Source organism: Pituophis catenifer, unplaced genomic scaffold (assembly GCF_029215685.1).
Source record: "Pituophis catenifer annectens isolate HBS135680 unplaced genomic scaffold, rPitCat1.0.hap2 SCAF_4, whole genome shotgun sequence".
In the NCBI taxonomy this organism is placed as follows: domain Eukaryota; kingdom Metazoa; phylum Chordata; class Lepidosauria; order Squamata; family Colubridae; genus Pituophis; species Pituophis catenifer.
In genome coordinates this window covers 85,831,363-85,850,057 of record NW_027256884.1, presented here as the reverse complement: position 1 = coordinate 85,850,057, position 18,695 = coordinate 85,831,363, and the positions used below count along the sequence as shown (strand labels likewise).

At 32.2% G+C, this 18,695-nt stretch overlaps 1 protein-coding gene across 1 annotated transcript in view; it reads right to left on the bottom strand.

Moving 5' to 3' along the window:
• ROBO2 (roundabout guidance receptor 2) overlaps positions 1 to 18,695 on the bottom strand; it is a 722,028-nt gene that overhangs the window by 85,197 nt on the left and 618,136 nt on the right. Inside the window, exons 9-10 of the mRNA XM_070943636.1 lie at positions 15,887 to 16,058; positions 10,905 to 11,110 (exon numbers count right to left, since the gene is read on the bottom strand). Coding sequence (XP_070799737.1) covers positions 10,905 to 11,110; positions 15,887 to 16,058 — 378 coding nt within the window. The remainder of the gene's footprint in view (positions 1 to 10,904; positions 11,111 to 15,886; positions 16,059 to 18,695) is intronic.

The window sequence follows — 18,695 nt, the reverse complement described above, 5'->3', positions numbered from 1 at the left end:
TTAAGTTCCTTTTCCCATATTGTTGCTCTCTTTTCTATTCAGTCCACTTTTATTCATCATCCACCCATTATTGATCCCATCTCTACTTGCTTTATTATGCACACTTAAATTCCCTCTTCTTATTTACCCTTATATTTCTTCTGCAATACTCATTTTTGTCGTAACTAAGTAGACAGACTCAAACTAATAAACAGCCATTTTTATTTATTTTGATATTCAATCTCTACAGCAGACAAAGTTCAGTTTCACGCATTTATCAGCAGTTCACATTTTAATTCCTCCATTTAATTACTTAATAACTATTTTAAAGTACACAAATTAGTCTACTTGCTTTAATATTTCCTAATTTATGAGTATGTAGTAATTGTTCACACCATTTCCCCTGTCAGTCACAAATATTCTGGTCTTGATTAATTATTTTTCAGATTTATATGATCCATTAAATTATATCATTAATTTAATATTTGGTAGGAGTAAGTTCTCTATAAACAAAATACCATCTAATTCTCATGCCTTTAGCATCACCAGAAACTGTCCTAACATATTTTTATTTTAATGTATTAAAAAAACAAAGGAATCATCACATATTCCTGGATTACTCTTGCCTCAATGATGAATTATTTGGTAAGCATTCTCTTTATTTTCATGCATATATGCTTCCATATTACAAAATTCCTACCTTATTTAGCAATCAACTTTAATTCCACATACATGCAACAATTTCATGATTCAAATGTTTTTACCTTGTCACATTTTTTCTCTCTGTGAGGACAGCATAAATGGCACTACCAAATTTTGCTGCATATATGCATATATGTCGAGTTAAAATTCTGTTGAACACCTTTCTAGGTACATTTAACAAACCTATCTCCGATAGTTATGAATTAATTTTATTTTTTAAGCAAGTATATAAAAATGATAACCCCATAATTTCAAAAATGAAACTGAATAATTCAAATTGTCAACTGTAGAAGTACAAAGCATAAAAAACTGATTTAAAGGAGGCTATTACCACAGAGACTACTATGCCATCCTAAAGATTGGAATAAACAAAACCAGCAAGCATTATATACTATAGGTCTCTTAATAACAGGGTAAAATACCATGTTTTCCCAAAAATAAGACCCTGTCTTATATTTTTTTGAACCCTGAAATAAGTGTTTGGCCTTATTTTTGGGGAGGTCTTATTATTTTGGAGCACGTGGAGCAGGACGGGGCTCCCCTTACCATCTTATCTGATTTCCAGCTGTCTCCCTAACCCTAACCAGAGGAAATGACGGGGACTGGCTGCACATGCATTTAAATATTTTCAGGGGAAGGTTTATTTTCGGAGGGCTTATTTTCAGGGGAGGTCTTATTTTTGAGGAAACACGGTAGGTACACATAACAAATGAAAAGGGGGGGGGTATCCTGGAATTTATAAAGAACAAGATTGACTAATAAGCTGTTATTTCAAAGAAAACTACATCACATGAAACTTGGAAAAGGTAAAGATATTCAAGACTGTATAAATGCTATCTTGGACAATTGCGCGGAATTATGGAGAAAGGATAAATATGTGGCAGCTTTATTTTATGTAGCCTACCTGAATCACATAGTCCACTTAAAAAAGCTTAGAAATAAGGGTTGAGGCAGAATTAACATTAGAATTTTTTAAAGAAACGCTTGTAGATGAGTTTCAATGCAGAAAGTAAGCCATGGGGAAAATAATGATCAGGATGAAGAGACAATATTAAAGTCTAGAAATACTAGACCTGGATGAGACTTCAACTGAGGATTCTCTGAAAAACTTCCTTGATATTTCTTCATGCGCTTCATACTGCATCAAGATGTTTTACTGGCCATTTCCAGTAAGGCAAAGCAAGGAAGCCCGCCTTTTTTTTACTTTCCAGTTTTTATTTGTGGTGTCGAGGCAACTTCACTTTTCTATGACAAGTTGCTGCCTTAGATTTGTCAGAGACAATGCAGCTCTGCAAAGTGGCACTGCTTTGTCAAGTTCTAACAAATACCAGAATATATAGAAAAGAAACTAGAAATTAGAATTAGAAATAACTTTAAATAGGCACAAAAACACATCTTCCATATGGAAAGGAAAGTAATTCAGAAGAAATTTACAATGTGATAAGATAAAGGCTAACACCAGTGAGCAAAAATAAAATGATTTAATGCAATTTTTAAGATTACCAAATGCTACTGAAAGGCTTGTCAGGCGTATTCTTTAAATAAGTGATACTACATGACAAATGTGCAATTTATCCTTCTGAAGGGCAGAAAGAATAGGATATTTTGATAAAATTCAGAAAGTGAAATGGAGATTATCAACATATATTGTTCTAAATTTAAAAAGATATTGCTGTGGCCTGGTGGCCGCTGGCCCCTCTAACAACCAAATCAGATGAAGAGGCGGCGTGGGAGTCAGGGCCAGCATCAAGGCAACCTGAGAGCTCCAAGTGGGAATGGAGCTGTCAGAGATAGAGAGAGATGTGGAGCCTGGGCCGTCCATCAGCCCTCAGATAGAAAGTCAATAGCCCCAGGCCTGGAGTAGCTGAACAACAAGAGGAGGAACAGCTGGGGCCAGTGCCTGACGCGCAGATGCACAGAAGACAGAGGAGAGGAAAGGAGAGTAGTGGAAATCTATGGGCCAATCCTTGGGACGGAAGAGCCACCACTGCTAGTGAAGCCCCACCCTAGCTCTGGAGATAAAAAGGCAGGGGGCAGAGATGAATAGATGTGGTAGACAACTATTCATCTCCCTGCTGGACAGACTTGTTAGCCTGCTGTGAGAGAGAGAGAGACTTTTTGCTGGGGCTGCTGGCGCTCCTAATAAAAGGAACATTTGTTTAACTACAGAGCGTTTGTCATGTTTGAGAGCTGGGTCAGAACAGATATCTTTTGTCATTGAGCTGGTTAACAGAGTAAGATAGTACAATTCTATCTATCTATCTATCTATCTATCTATCTATCTATCTATCTATCTATCTATCTATCTATCTATCCATCCATCCATCCATCCATCCATCCATCCATCCATCCATCCATCTATGCAGCAAATGTCTGTATCAAAATTTGTTGCTGGGACCTATAAAATTAAATAGGAGTGCTAAATGCATATAATAAAAGAAAATGCATTCAAATTTGGCATCACATTTAGAACACCAATATTCCTTTTTTTTAAAATTTTAAAAACAAACTTTATTCAATTTAAAAAGATAAAAGATTATACAAAACGTTCTTAACTCTATAAAAAAAGTACAATTCTAAATTATATATATACTCAAACTAACAAACAGGATTATCTATCTATATTTGAATATGTAAATACATATATACATTAACCTTGATTTCTTAATGACGGTGTAAATTTGTTACCCTTAATTTCTTACTGTATTTGACTTTAGTTTTTTTTCCCATCGATTGATCCATTCATACCATCTGTCCCATATTTTGTAATACTGTGAGTCTTCCTTGTTGTTTAATTTTAAAGTTAATCTATCCATTTCTGCACATATGAATATTTTTTGGATTATTTGTTGTTCTGTTGGCAACTGTTCTAATTTCCAGGATTGGGCTAGGGTTAATCTAGCCGCCGTAATTATATGTAATGTGATGTATTTTATTTCTTTTCTACTACTTTTTTTAAGTATGCCTAATAAAAAAATTTCAGGTTTTAGGTCAATCTCTTCTTCTGTTATTTCTGTTATTCATATTCTAATTTTCATCCAAAATTTTTTAATTTTTGGGCAAAGCCACCAAAGATGATAAAAGGTTCCCAGTGATTTTCTGCATTTCCAACATATCGAATTACAATTTGGGTACATTTTTGCCAATCTAGCAGGGGCTAGGTGCCACCTATACCACATCTTATAGTGGTTCTCTTTGTATGTTGTTGCCTTCGTTATTCTACAATTATTTTCCCATATCATTTCCCACTCTTCTAATTGTATACTTCTTCCAATGTTCCTAGCCCAAGCTATCATTTGGCCTTTGACTATGTTTTCTGCCAGGTTTCCTCCATCAATTTTAATTGTGTTTCTAATGGGTCTTCTGTGAAGAATACAAGGTCATCAGCAAAAGCTTGGACCTTGTATTCTTCTCCTTTTACTTTAAGTCCTTTTATATTTTTATTTAGTCTAATTTTCCTAAGCAAATTCTCCAGGGTTAAAATAAAAAGTAGGGGTGAGAGTGGCTACCCTTGTCTTACTCCTCTACTTATTTCAAAGAAATCTGTTAATTCCCCATTAATTAATAGTCTTGCCTTCTGACTTGTGTATATTGTAGATATTATCTTTTCACATTTCTCTCCGAATTTCATATTTTTTATTTGTTGTGTCATGAATTTCCAATTGACCCGATCAAATGCTTTTTGTGCATCCAGAAAAACAAGCGCTGCTTGCTTCTCTGGATGCACCTCATAGTATTCTATTATGCTGATCACCATTCTTAAATTATTTTTAATTTGTCTTGTCGTCAATGATTTTTAAACATACACTCTTGCATTTTTTGCATAGTCTCTTGTATTGATATTAACGTGGTCTGTACCATCTGCATGCTCATGGTCGGGGTTTGTTTTTCAGTTGGGAAAATTCCTTCTATAGTTTTTTGCGTCACTAGAGATGCCATTAATCTGGTTGGTGTTGGAGTAACCTTCTTCCCTGTCTTTACTGTGGTTACTGTAGTAGATGTCATTTCTTTCAAAATTTTATATTGTTTTTCTAAAATTCTATCAACTGTTTCCCAAATCAGCATCCGCTTCTCAATCAATCAATTTTTTTTGTACTATTTGATATTAAGATTTTAAATAAAATTAAATAACTTCTATTTCTATTATTCTTATGGTAGATATATTCTAATTAATTTTCAATTCAGTTAGTTATACTATACACAACTATAAATACTATATATCCTATAAAAATATATTGTATAATATTCTACCGCTTATGAAATTAATTGATTTTCTAATAGATGTTCAATCAAAACATAAAAAGACAAATTATTACAATATTACAATATTGAAGCAATACTAAGTTAATATATATATCTATTAATTAATACTATTTGAGTTAAATTGATTTTCTAATAAATAATTAAGGTAATTAAGAATAAGTTAATTAAGAAATAATTACAAATAAATAAATTACTATAGTTATAATTACACAGTAAGAAAATTGATAATTGTTATATTTAGGATATCTTAAAAATATATATAGTATCTAAGTATATAATATAAATATCAGTATATATAGATTTTGCTTTTATAGATTAATTACATAAAATTTACTGTTCTTTGCACGGATCATGTTTTTGCAGTTCTCCAAAATCCACCAATATTAGTCCACTCTTCTTGAAGTTAGAAAGTTAGAAGTTAGAAAGCAAAAAGGAAATTTCCAGTTTTTCACTCTTACTGTCCAAAATGGCGATCGTTATTTTCCAGATTCTTAATGTCCCGATTTAGTTGTTGTCTATATTGTTCTTCTCCGTCGGTGTAGCTTAGCTCAGAAAAGAAAAATCAGCATCCTGCTTCCTATCGTTCCTTCCTCCGAAATGTTCTCTCTTTCAAATGTCTTTTTAGTAAGTAGAACTAACGTGGCAGGTTTCGCTGAGTCACTTCGCTCCCCTCGTTGTTTGCTGCTTGCACCTTTCTGAGTCTTTCTGCTTTTCTGCTACTCCTCCAGACTCTAGACTTGATCTCCTCATCACAGCAATCTTCAATAAAATTATTTTAACTTTTTATTCTCCTGCTCACATCGATTTTCACCCCGTGCTCACTCTTTTGCTTCCTGCTTTTAAGACTTGAAGCATTGAGTCTCTGGTCTGGCCAACTCAGCCGTCTTCTTCCCGCGTCCGGAATAAGGGCTCTTCTCGGTGCGGTGGGAGACCGCACCTCTCCACACCGCCTCCTCCGAAGTATCCCTCTTTCTGTCAGTCCATCCCAGGACCGATCTCTCCCACAATGGGCTCCGAAACGCCGAAAAATCGGCACGGAATATGGAGCGCTCCTTCTCCATGCCGCCTCGACCCTCACCTCAACCGGAAGTCAGAATACCAATATTCCAAAAGCATTTTAGAATTATAAAAGCAACAATTAATAAAAATATTCTGAAAGAGAGCTGTGCATATTCAAAAACTGGGCTTTGAAATACATGAAACAACATACACAGAACTTTCTTTTATATAAACTGTCTGTTTCTTATTAGCTGCTTTGGAAACTGTTCCAAATTGTCTTGTCATGTATATGATTGCAGAGCCATTTTCCTTTACTTTTCTTCAAACATTTAATGGATTATTTTGAAGTCATGAAATATGAGGCATTTGAGAAAGGTATAGTTTGACAAATAATTGTAATTGGTGCAAACTGTCAATTATAATATAGGGTAATCATAGGAAATTTAGAGGAAGAACTTCAATATTTGAAAAAAAAAATACATGGAACACAGCTTCAGGAAAAAAAGCAGCACAGCATATTAAAATGTAGCGTAAAGAAAAAACCATCCTTAAAAGAAATGATGTTGATTGCTTCAGGTCAATCATAAAAATATTGCAATAATGTTGCATAACAGATATACTAATCTGATATTTTTTTAAACAAAATTACATATGAGCTTTAGTTTTTAATAAAAATAATTTAAAAATATATAGCAATGTATTAGGATGCAAAGTACACAGGTATAGTCAAAGAACTGAATAAAGTGTGCCATACTAGACAATACAACTATGGAAGAATACTAGTTGATTATAGTAAGCAAAGAAAAAAAGGACTACAACATATTGATTAAAATGCAGATTAAAATTTGATTTTGAAGGATTCTGAAAATTTAACTGAAATCTATAATGATGGAAGCAGAAATAGAATAAGTTGCTCAACAAACAGAAGAAACATCACAAAGATAAAAGATACATGGAATACAGAGTCATGTGATAAAAAGGCATTCAACTTAAGCACTCAGTTAGATTAAAAAAAGAAGAAATAAACCTCCTGTGCATTTTCTCATAAAATCATTAATAGTAAAGTTACTGAACTTGAGAGAAATTGGATAGGGAAGCCAAAAAAACTGCAAATTGGCAGCAGCAGGAGAAGAAATAAAATCCATGTACCATAAGCAGATATGGAAACACACTTTTCTTTAACTTAATGGAGAAATATGTGTGAATATTTAAAGAAAAATATAATACAGATGACATTATGTTCTGCGAACAATTGTTCCTGTTTTAATGATTTACAAATAGGCATTTATACTCATACACATTCTGAAAAATCTTTTAAATCAAATCTAAAATTTGGCTTATTCTATACGTATCTACTTTATATGTCCATATGGGTGCCTAGGTAAACATGGATTTATAGAAAACAGATATCAAAATATGAATGCATTTTTTAAACACTTCAGAACTAAAACCCTTGAAGGAGCATTTTTGCAAAATTATGTATTTATTTGAGACATACAGTGCCTTTTCAGTCTTGCAAGGACTCAAGACAAATAACACAAAATAATAATAAATGAAACTAGTTGTTGTTAGTTATGAAGTTGTGTCTGACCCATCGCAATCCCATGGACAACGTTCCTCCAGGCCTTCCTGTCCTCTACCATCCTCTGGAGTCAATTTAAGATCATGCTTACTGCTTGAAATGAAACTAGTATTTATATATAAATCTTTGGGATGCTTATTCTAGTTTGCGCGGGTAATTTGGTAACATGTTTTGAATAAATAGAATTTAATGAAAATATTAAAAGATTTGGAAATTAAGGGTTGGGAAACATAATAAAGTTCCTTGAATCAATTTACTATCTCATGTATTTTGGGAAGGAAATATATATCATTCATGTATTAGTGATGGATGAGTTAAAATGTTATCACGTGCAGCAACTGAAGATAAGAAAATAAATACAAGAATAACTACTTTGTAGCTAAGCAACAGTATTCTTTCTTCCCAACCTACAAGTGAGATTTATCATATGTTGAGATAATTATTGATATGTTTTACTATTTATTCTTGCCTATCAGTAAACTTGTCTCCTTTCAATTTTCTCACATGTTCCATACCTAATACTTAATTTATATTTATATGTTAATGTTCACAAACTTTCTTCTCTTTATTAAATAAAATATTGTTTGTAGCACTTTAATCAATGCCTGCTCCTGAGTTTTTATAATTAATTTATTTTTTTAAATGTCACTTTTTTAAAAAAATCATTCTTTCATAAAATTTATAGGCTGCCCATTTTACCTCAAGGTAAGGATAATATTATTTTATTCAGAACAAAGTTAAGCAATATAAAGAGCTGCAGTGGTGCAGTGGCTAGAATGCAGTACTGCAGGCTACCTCTGCTGCCTGCTGGCTGCCTGTAATTTGGCAATTCGAATCAGACCAGACCAAGAGCCTTGGTAGTACAGTGGTTTAATGCACCCTGTTATTAACACAGCTGCCTGCAATTTCTGCAGGTTCGAATCTTACCAGGCTCAAGGTTGACTCAGCCTTCCATCCTTTCTAAGGTAGGTAAATTGAGGACCCAGTTTGTGGGGGCAATAAGCTGACTTTGTATAAATATACAAAAGTATGAAGGCTATTGCTTAACGCATTGTAAGCCGCCCTGAGTCTCCGGAGAAGGGCGGCATATAAATCAAATAAAAAAAAAAAAAAAAAAGGTTGACTCAGCCTTTATCCTTCTGAGGTCGGTAAAATGGAGACTCAGATTGTTGGGGGCAATATGCTGACTCTGTAAACCTCTTAGAGATGGCTGTAAAGCACAGTGAAGCGGTATATAATGCTATTGCTGTTTAGAAATAGTTATATGCAGCCTGAATTAAAGAAAGAGTGCAATTTTCCTTCCATAGTTGTGATACAAATTTATGTTGCATGATCATAGGTGTTTCATAGCCAAAACGCTTCAAATGTATTTACTTGAATGGCAGTTTTGCATATCCTAATAAAATTATTTTGATTCCAGTTTCCTAAATGAACAGGGGTTGAAAACCTTTACATAGTACACCACCCCAAATTTCTAACACTTTAAATGCATGGCTACTATTTACAGTATATACAATTATTTATAGAGACAAAACGAGGACACACTATGGCAGGTAAAAAGATGGAACACCGTTGGTGAACTTTGTAATGTCTCCTTTGACAAATGACAGCTTCCAACAGGGAAAAACACCAGCATCAAAAAATTCCTGTGGCCAACTAATAATATTTCTATAATTGCTATTGATTAATTCATTTATTGAGTCTTTAACTCTGCTCTTTGATTTTTAGGTATATTCAACTTGGAGGCTTTGAAACAGGGGTGAAATACTCCCGGTTCAAACCGGATCACCTGATCCTATAGCGATGACAGCAGGTGGTTCGGAGAACTGGTAGCAAAAATCCCTGCCCCCCCCCCCCCCGTGATCAGCTGAGCCACATAATCATCAGAGTTTTTTTGTTTACTTTTAAAAGCATTTTTTATTTGGCTGAAAAAATGCTTTTAAAAGTTAAAAAAAAAAAGCCTCTGATGATCGCACGGCTCAGCTGGGATTGTCAGAGCCTTTTAAAAGCATTTTTTTTCTACAATCTCTTCAGCTGAAGAGGTTGTAGAAAAAAATGCTTTTAAAAGTAAAAAAAAAAAAGTTGGCCATGCCCACCCACTCTCATTATTCCCTCCACCAAGCCACGCCCACAGAACCGGTGGTAACAAATTTTACATTTCACCATTGCTTTGAAAGTCTCTCAAAAATATTCATCTTTCTTTGTTCTAAGTACTTTATAGCTGATTGGGAGAGAGAAATATTGCAGATTGCTATCTTGATGAAAAAGTGGCTATGGGACAAAATATATTTGAGCTTTTAGTTGAATGCATTTTCCTTCTACCCATGCAATACTTCCTATACCACTGGCTATTACAGTTTATTAACACATACCAGAGACATCAGTGTATTTAATGGTTGACAATATGTTCTTTTCAGCAAATGCTTTGCTCTTTTTATCTCAAAATGTTTTTTTTTCCTTTTTTAAAAAAGATGTGCCGAAAGAGTTCAGTTTTTGTTTCACATTGTCCAAATTTTGCTCCACCGTATTTAAGATTTCAGATTTTCTTTTGGATAGTTTAGAAAATCAGATAAAGTTGGACAATGGATTTTATGTTGTCAATTCTTCTTTGCAGATCATTGTTGTATAGTCAACACTTATTTTGGTTACACTGGATTTGTGGATAACTATTCCAGTGTAAGCTATATTTTAGCTTAGAGCAGTGGTTCTCAACCTTCCTAATGCCACGACCCTTTAATACAGTTCCTCACGTTGTGGTGACCCCCAACCATAAAATTATTCCTAAAACCATTGAAAATATGTGTTTTCTGATGGTCTTAGGCGACCCCTGTGAAAGGGTCATTCGACCCCCAAAGGGGTCGCAACCCACAGGTTGAGAACCACTGGCTTAGAGGATGCCATGGCTGTTGAAAGTAAATATAACAAAATCATGACCTGAAAGTTTGTGAGACAGAGTATTTGTTCCCTATAGAATTTTTTTTAACCTGGATAATTGCACAATAGCCCTAGAAATTCAATTTTGTAAAACCTTACTAAGAACTTCACTTACAAGAACAAGAAAGGAAGGCATAAGAGAGGAGGAGGAAGAGGAGGAGCACTGATTTAATAGGAAGATAGTTCAAAACTCTGCACTAGCCATATGCACAATTTTTCTTACTTGGAGCACGTAAACAACTACACAGACACAGTAACTATGCATTTAAATTGGAATAAATATTTCAGAAATTGTGTCAGCTTCTGTTCATTAAGGGATTTATTAACCCAGAATGCCTAAACTTCTACATGTGATGTACAATCAATAAATAATTAAGCAGCTCTCATTTAACTATTACTCTCTTGATTTCAGAAAGGTAAATATGTTGTTACAACATATACTCACCCGTAAAGATTTAATTTGCAAAGTTCCTTGATCTTGTATAAATGTCCTTGGATCTCTGCCAAGAAAAGTAAATCCTTCTTTTAGCCAGCTGATAACAGGCATTGGGTCACCAGTAGCTTTGCACTTCAGTAAAGCTGTTCCATCTACTGCCAATGTCTGGTTTACAGGTCCCTGGAGAATGATGGGTGGAGGCCTATCTGTTAAAACTGAATTTAAATATATATATGTGCATATATTAGTAGATATCCTATAATATTCAGACTCAGATGCCACTATTTTGAAAAACATTTTCTAGAAAATCATATTAGTGGTTGCTAAGAGTGAGTTTGTTGTAGTAGTTAAGCAGTGGACTAGAAACTTGAAGATCATGCACTCTAATACCACCTTAGCCACAAAGTTAGTTGAGCGACCTTGGGCTAGTCACACCCTCTCAGCCTCAGGAAGAAGACAATGGAAAACCATTTCCGAAATCTTGCCAAGAAAGTTGCAGAAACTAGTCAACAATGATTCAAAGGCACAAAAAAAGAAAAAAAAAATTCTAAAAAAGATATTTATTTATGTTGTTTATGATTATGTTGTTTATTACATTATTAAGTAATCCCTTTCAACAACTGTCTGTTAAGTTGTACAGTTTCATATCTTGTGTAATATAAAATGAAGGAATAAAAGATAAAAAAAGAATACAGTTTAAATTAGAGTTACAAATCCTGTTTATAGAATTTGTAACAAAATCCTAGTGGCATAAAAATAATGAAAGCAAATTGAAAAAAAGCAATCCAAATTCCATTAGTAGTTCTACAATTAGAATTTTTTGCAGTAAATCAAGGAAAGATATTAATACAAATGAATACATATTTTGTGACTTTGTAAAAATATGGTTAGCTCCAAAGTGACCTATACATACATGAGGAATATTTTCCATGAAATTACTTCCAGAATATTTTCTGAATGTACAAGATGCATTACAAAGTTAAGAACACAATACATTCTATTATATATATAAAACTATATATCCACTCTGTACATTTCTTGGGAATGACAAGAATGTTTTTCATATCCATAGCCTTCTGGATTAATGGATACATTGAGAAACTAATAAGCTATTTATTACAATGTATCTAAGCCATCATTAAGGGTAAAATAAGGATGTAAAATGTATTTATATCCTTAAATTACAGTATTAAAAAAATCTTGTGATTTAGACATGTAAGACTACTTATATAATTCATTTTGTAACTGAGCTATTTCATATATCTTGCACGGTATTTTCATAAAATAAATATTGCAAGATTGTTCATTGTTTTTAATATAATTGTATTGTAATTTATTATTATTGTAAATGTTACTCAGAAAAAAGGAAGAAATAAAACTAAGTATTGTAGAAGAAGATCAACAGTCACTGTTCAAAAACATACAGAAAATGGTATTATTTTAATTGATTTATTTAGTAATGATTAAATATATCATTGTTTTTATTGATTAAAACAACAAAATATACATATAAGCCCTTTCCAGAGTCTTATTGAAATGTAAGAACCCTAAATTTATTTTAGTTGTATAAATAAAATTGAATATTAATACATTTGTGGAATGTGATAATCATATCACCATGACTTGTCAATGTATTATCTACTCTTTAAGTCAATGTATCTGCTACTCTTTAAGACAAAGCCACAAGTCCCTTGGTTTATCTTATATAAGCAATTCCTTTCAAAATGAGTTCAAGCACTTAATATGGCAGTTCATGTATTGTATATATTTATACAAAAGCAAACAAGGGAAAATACATGTATTTTAGGGTTTTTTATGCTTCACTAATGAAGCAAGAAAAGAAAACATACTTCATAGACATTTTTATACAATTTCAAAAGTATTTAAAGTTTTGTAAACTGTGCTCAGACAGTACAGATTGCTGTTACTTTAACTGTTGATTTGTTTTCACAAATTAACAAAATTTGTCCACAAAATTATTTTATTTTACATTTTTTCTAGTAGTTCCATAAAAGATAGAAGAGCTAAATGAAATGTAATCCTTATTATATGAAATTCTTTATATAGTATTTTAAACTAAATCCATCTTTAAAAAGTGACTTTAGGTGGCTATAGAAATCAAATAAATACACAAAACAAAACAAAAAAGATAAAAGATGGCAAGAGTAACTAACCCAAGTGGGGTTTTTATTTTAAATTTGTTTTTAACATTTAACATGCTCCAAATCAATTGACATATAAATATAACAAATACATAAATAGAAGTTAAGATAGGTTATTGTTTGTGTTCCATAGAAATAAATCCTGTAAGAGAATAAAATTCTAATAACTCTTGTGTCTAATTTAACTTACTCCCTTCACATCCTATTGCATTTAAGCTTTCTTCCAGTACCATTTGCAAACATTAACATGTCATGTCCTTTTGACCAATAACTGAATGTACTGTTTATTTTAATCACAGCTGAACTACTTATCAGTGAATGAAATAGGACGACAGAAACATAGGCACATATTTTAATAATACTGCTCTTCCATTAGTTTTAAATGTCTATGTAATCTTCATATAAAAATGAACTGCATCAAAATGAATCATTTCATCATAAAGAATGAAAAAGGCAATATTTAAAGTGGGAACATAGCTATACTTAACTTTAGTAAGTATACTTTAGTATTTAGGATTAACTTTAGTATTCAGGATTAAGATGCATACTTTTAAAGATATAATAATAAGAAACAAATTCTTTTTTTTTCAATCAGGCATTATAGTATTTTAAGAAAAGAAAGCCCTGGTTCATTCCACCAGAAAATGCTGCTGAAGCTTTACCTATAAATCATGACGAATATCTGCTGTGAAAAGCCAGATGATTTGAAATTAGCCTTGCTATTTTTTAATGAAACATCTGAGTATCTACAGAATTTATGAGATAAAATCTTTAACTTAACATTTTTAATGTAAAAATTCTGCAGTCTGCCAAAAAGGTATTTAATAAGATTGCAAAAACAGATGGCTCAGAATTCCTTGAAATACTAATCAATTTTGCATTGCATTATTTTAATATTAACGACAAAACAAAAAACTTTTGGGAGAAAAATTCAAATAAAGAATGCTCTTCAAAAAAACTATAAACATTATATAAAATAAAATATTATACAATACACTATAAAGATAAAATATCAAAATGTTTGACAACTATGCCAAATGCAGCTCAATGACTTTTATTTTACACTTGAACTGCAGATAATCAAATCTCATGAAGACAGCGATTTATAATTAAACTACTTTTTAAACTGCCTTCCCTAAATGCCTCAATCTTCTTTCACTAAAGTTTTGTTTTCAAGAACCACTACTTCAAACCATGTTACATTCCTCACCAAAAATATTGAAATTGTATTTTTAAAAATCTCTCAGCAGAAATTATAATATTTAATATTTAACAACAGCAAATATTGTAATGCAAAGTTCTATAAAAAGAAAGAGTGTTAACTATCCATATTTCTATTTTAAGTAAAGGACCAGAAATTCAGCTGCTAAAATGGATGTATCCATATTAACTTTAATAGGAAAAATCTGATTTTATCTTAATTTTAATATCTTAAAATTAAGATATTACCTTAATATCTAGGCCTGAATAACTTGCAACTCATGCCTGTCAGCCTGTAGGAGAGTGCAGGAAGTTAACTTCATTTTTCTGCTTGTAAGTTATAGCTTTCAGAATAAAACCAAAAGGAGGTCATGTATCACCTTACATATAACATATAGTTGGCTGTTGGATTTCCTATAGCATCAACAGTGCCATAAAAACTTGGGTTTCCTTATTTATCACATTTAGATACAAATTTTTAAATTTTGGCTTATTCAAAGTCCATAATACAGATACAAAAATATTCAAGGCATATGTGGAGGTTCCAATTTACCTTTTTATATTTCTTAGCATAAATGTGTGGGATTATTATTATGAACTTTATGAATGTCATATGAATAGTGAAAGTTTAATTAGCCATGATATAGAACATCAGGGGTATATTCAGACAATTTATTAATTATTATAGTATAATGTATTATTTTATATACAGGTAGTTCTCATTCAGTGACTGCTATTGGTACTGGACACTTGGATGTTAAGCAAAAGTGAAAATTACATGACCACACATATGATTTTACTCCAGTTTTCCTTTGTTTTTTGCTTCTTCCTTCAGCAGAAGGTTTGCTTCTCTTTCTCTTTAAAAACATTTTGGTATGGTATAAATAAGCCAGAGGAGAGAGATGCTGGAAAGGACATAACTGCGGGGCATAGCTGTTAAGCTGGGTGGTTTTTTTTTAGCATGGTCGTAACTTTGGTCACTAAATGAGGCAGATGCTAAGCAACAACAACTTATATATTATTAAACTCATTGCATTATATAAAAAATTCTGCCTCTTATCTGACAGTCATTGTTCTGAAAGAGATTTTATGCTCTTTCTGAAAAGTACCGTCTGGACTAAGAATCAATTCATTTGGTATAATTCATTGTGTTCAAAATAATTTCTACCACTTTGTCATAGGACATGTATATCTGTACGTATATGTATATTTCCTGTAACAATTGATTGCATGTAGGATTTTACTTTGGACTAAAGCTACATGCAGATTTACAATTATATAATATGGGGATTACTTCTTCCAGTTTAGTTCTTCCAGTAATTAAATAATTTAAGTAGCTATTAAAAATAAATACCAATAGGAAATAATTAATTATCTGCATATGAGAAGTCCTAAAGAATCTTCACTTATCTTAACATTTGTCAGAGTAGGTGAATGAGTGAACAGGGTATTTGGTTTCAATTATCCTTGACTTGGTAACTTCTTATTTAAATCACCCTAACTGCCTTTTGGTCAATCCAAATAATTGGTTAAGAATAGATCTACAAACAATGCATGACTTGGGATCATAAACATATATAAAGCAATGTATAACAACAATAACAATATATCATGAAGGTTATTTCTTACCATCTGTAACTTCCAACTGAGCTTTTGCTAAGATACTTCCAGCAACTGTGAGTGCTTGACAGATGTAATATCCTGCATCAGCCCGCTGAATATTTGTGATAGTAAGATCTCCAGTTGGTGACACAGAATACCTGGCATTAGGCTGGAGTGGCTGATTCGGAAATAGAAGATTCTGTAGAGGTAATGCAGATCATTTAGTTCAAAAGCTGAAACACTAATGATTTTCTAAGTAACAGCAGCATTCTTCACAATGGGCACATTGTTATGTACTTCCTCTGAGATAAGCTGGTGCAATTTTTAATTGGAGCATCTTTATATAGTTTTTAATATGGTAAGTACACAGTTTTATTTATATTTCCTTACTAATGAAATATTGAGCTAGATATTATAATTTGGATAGTATAATTTAGGCTATTGTTTTTTGGGGGGACATTTACAATGGTTTCCTTAAAGTTCCCAAACACAGCATAATTTTAGAAATCATTTTAATAATAAGTTTTAGAAAAACAAGTAATTACATAAGTAGTTTTCTCAGTAGATATTACATTTCTAAAAAGAAAATTATATTATTTTCCCATGTGTATTTAAATAATCTGATATTAATGTGAAGCTGTTATGATTTTTCAGGAGACTGCCCTATAGTAAATTTTATATGCTATTAAATTGTGATGCTGAATGTAAGAGCTAAATTTGTAAATGTTGACTGTGTTTTCACATGGACTTCATAAATAATGAATATTTTTCTAATAACAAATCAAATCTTTCCAAAGCACGATACCATAGTCTCTTGAGACTGAAGGATACCAATGAACAAATCATAACAGCATGTTCCAACATCCCCCCACCTCAAATGATTTAGTGAATGTGGGAATCCAGTAGTTAACAACAGAATTATCCAAATACAATACTGCAAAAAAAGAACATGGTTCATTTATTCAAGAGTATTGGAAATATACTGCTGCAATCCAACAGAGAATAAAGTATACATATTCTTTAGTATAAAGTTGCTGTATTTTATATGAAATACGATTAAAAATGAAATAGCTACTAAATACGAAGAGTTATGCAAACTACCATCATGAAAAATCCAGGGGCAGTTATTACATGTCCTATCCAGTTGACAACACTTAGTAAAAGGGTAAAAAGAACCAGTCCAATAGAAGAATGCCTTAAAACAGGAGCCACCAACCTTTTAGGCACTAGGGACTGCTTCTGTGGAGAGAGGTTTTTCTGTGGAGAGCAGGCATGGTTTTCTGTGCTGCCTGCATCCTACAGATGGGGCTTCACTTGTTTGTGTGGCCTGGTTTCTGGCATGCCATGGCCCAGTGCCAGTCCATGGACCGGGAGTTGGGAATCCCTGCCTTAAAATTTACGTTATTAGGGTAATATAAATAGCGGAAAGCCACATGATCATAAAGCTATGATCATGATTATTGAAGATGAGTTTTCTTTTCCTTTCTTTCTTTTTGAATAGGAAATGTAAAATTAAATGACAACGGGGTACCCAGAATCAAAAAATATTATAATTTGTATATTCAATTTAGGCAAAGCAGAAGTAACATGCCTTTGCTATTCAGGATAAAATGCAACGACAGGACTTTTAAATGTTTAAAAGGTTGATGTCTCCCTACAAAGACCAGACATTTTTACATTAGAGTGGAAACATTAACCTGGTTAACCTCTGTTGCTTTACTGAAGCTCAATTAAGAAAACAACACGTGGGAATAATGAATCACATTGAACTATGTTTCAAGGTTTGATTATAAACAACTGAGGTATCAATTTTTATGTTACATTTATTTGCCAAAAAGAGAACATTTAAGCCCTCTGGGAACTTGGTCTCAATATTGTAATTAATTCTACAGGTTTGTAATTAAACAGCTTCAACATGTTACAATCAGTAGGTAACAGCATTCAATTAAAGAAGCAAGATACATTTTCACCTTAAAATGTTTTACCCTTGAAGTAATACCAATGAAAGTGGATAAAATAGGGTATTAACACTTTTCAATTACACTAAATGACTGTAATCCTGCAAATGATATCCTACTTTAATTAGAAGCTCTTCTCTTTATTACATCATGATGGATGTCCACTTTATTAGATTCAAGTGTGACACTATAAGCCCACTTTACATAAACATTACCATGTTATTAAGATTTTAAATAACATATTTAAAATGTTTGTTAACTATTATTGTTTTAATTTTAAAAATGGCATACATTTTCTCTTCCAAGCAATTTTCTCAATAGCAAGCCAAAAATAATTTTCTTCATAATGAAATCAACTTTTAAATTGTATTAATCAAGTCCTTCAAACAATGCTCACACTGCACATTGAAGTAAACAACCAGAAAAACCTGTCAAGCTTTGAAACAAAGAAAAATACAACCATTTGTAGGAGAAAATGTTGCATCCTCATCTCTGTGATTTTCTAATGTACAATGGTTACATTGAAAAATGACAGATGAATTATTATTCAATTCATAAAGAGTGTCAACTTATATATTTTGTAGTTTAACTGATATATAACTGAGATAATATTTCAGTGGCACAACCATATGGATGCAGATTTTCATATAGGCTAGCTATCCTCAAAAAGACAGAAATAATTTCCTATTCCACTGAAAATGGCTGTTGTGGTTTAGAATGTGAAGAACAAGGCTAAATTTAGTGAGACAAAGGGGTAGCATAATATATTTATATTCCAAAAAACTTACTGGATAACAAAGTAAATTAATCATTGATACAATGATCCGATAGATCCAATATGTTTCAAAGTCTTGAAAATAAGTTAAAATTATTATTAT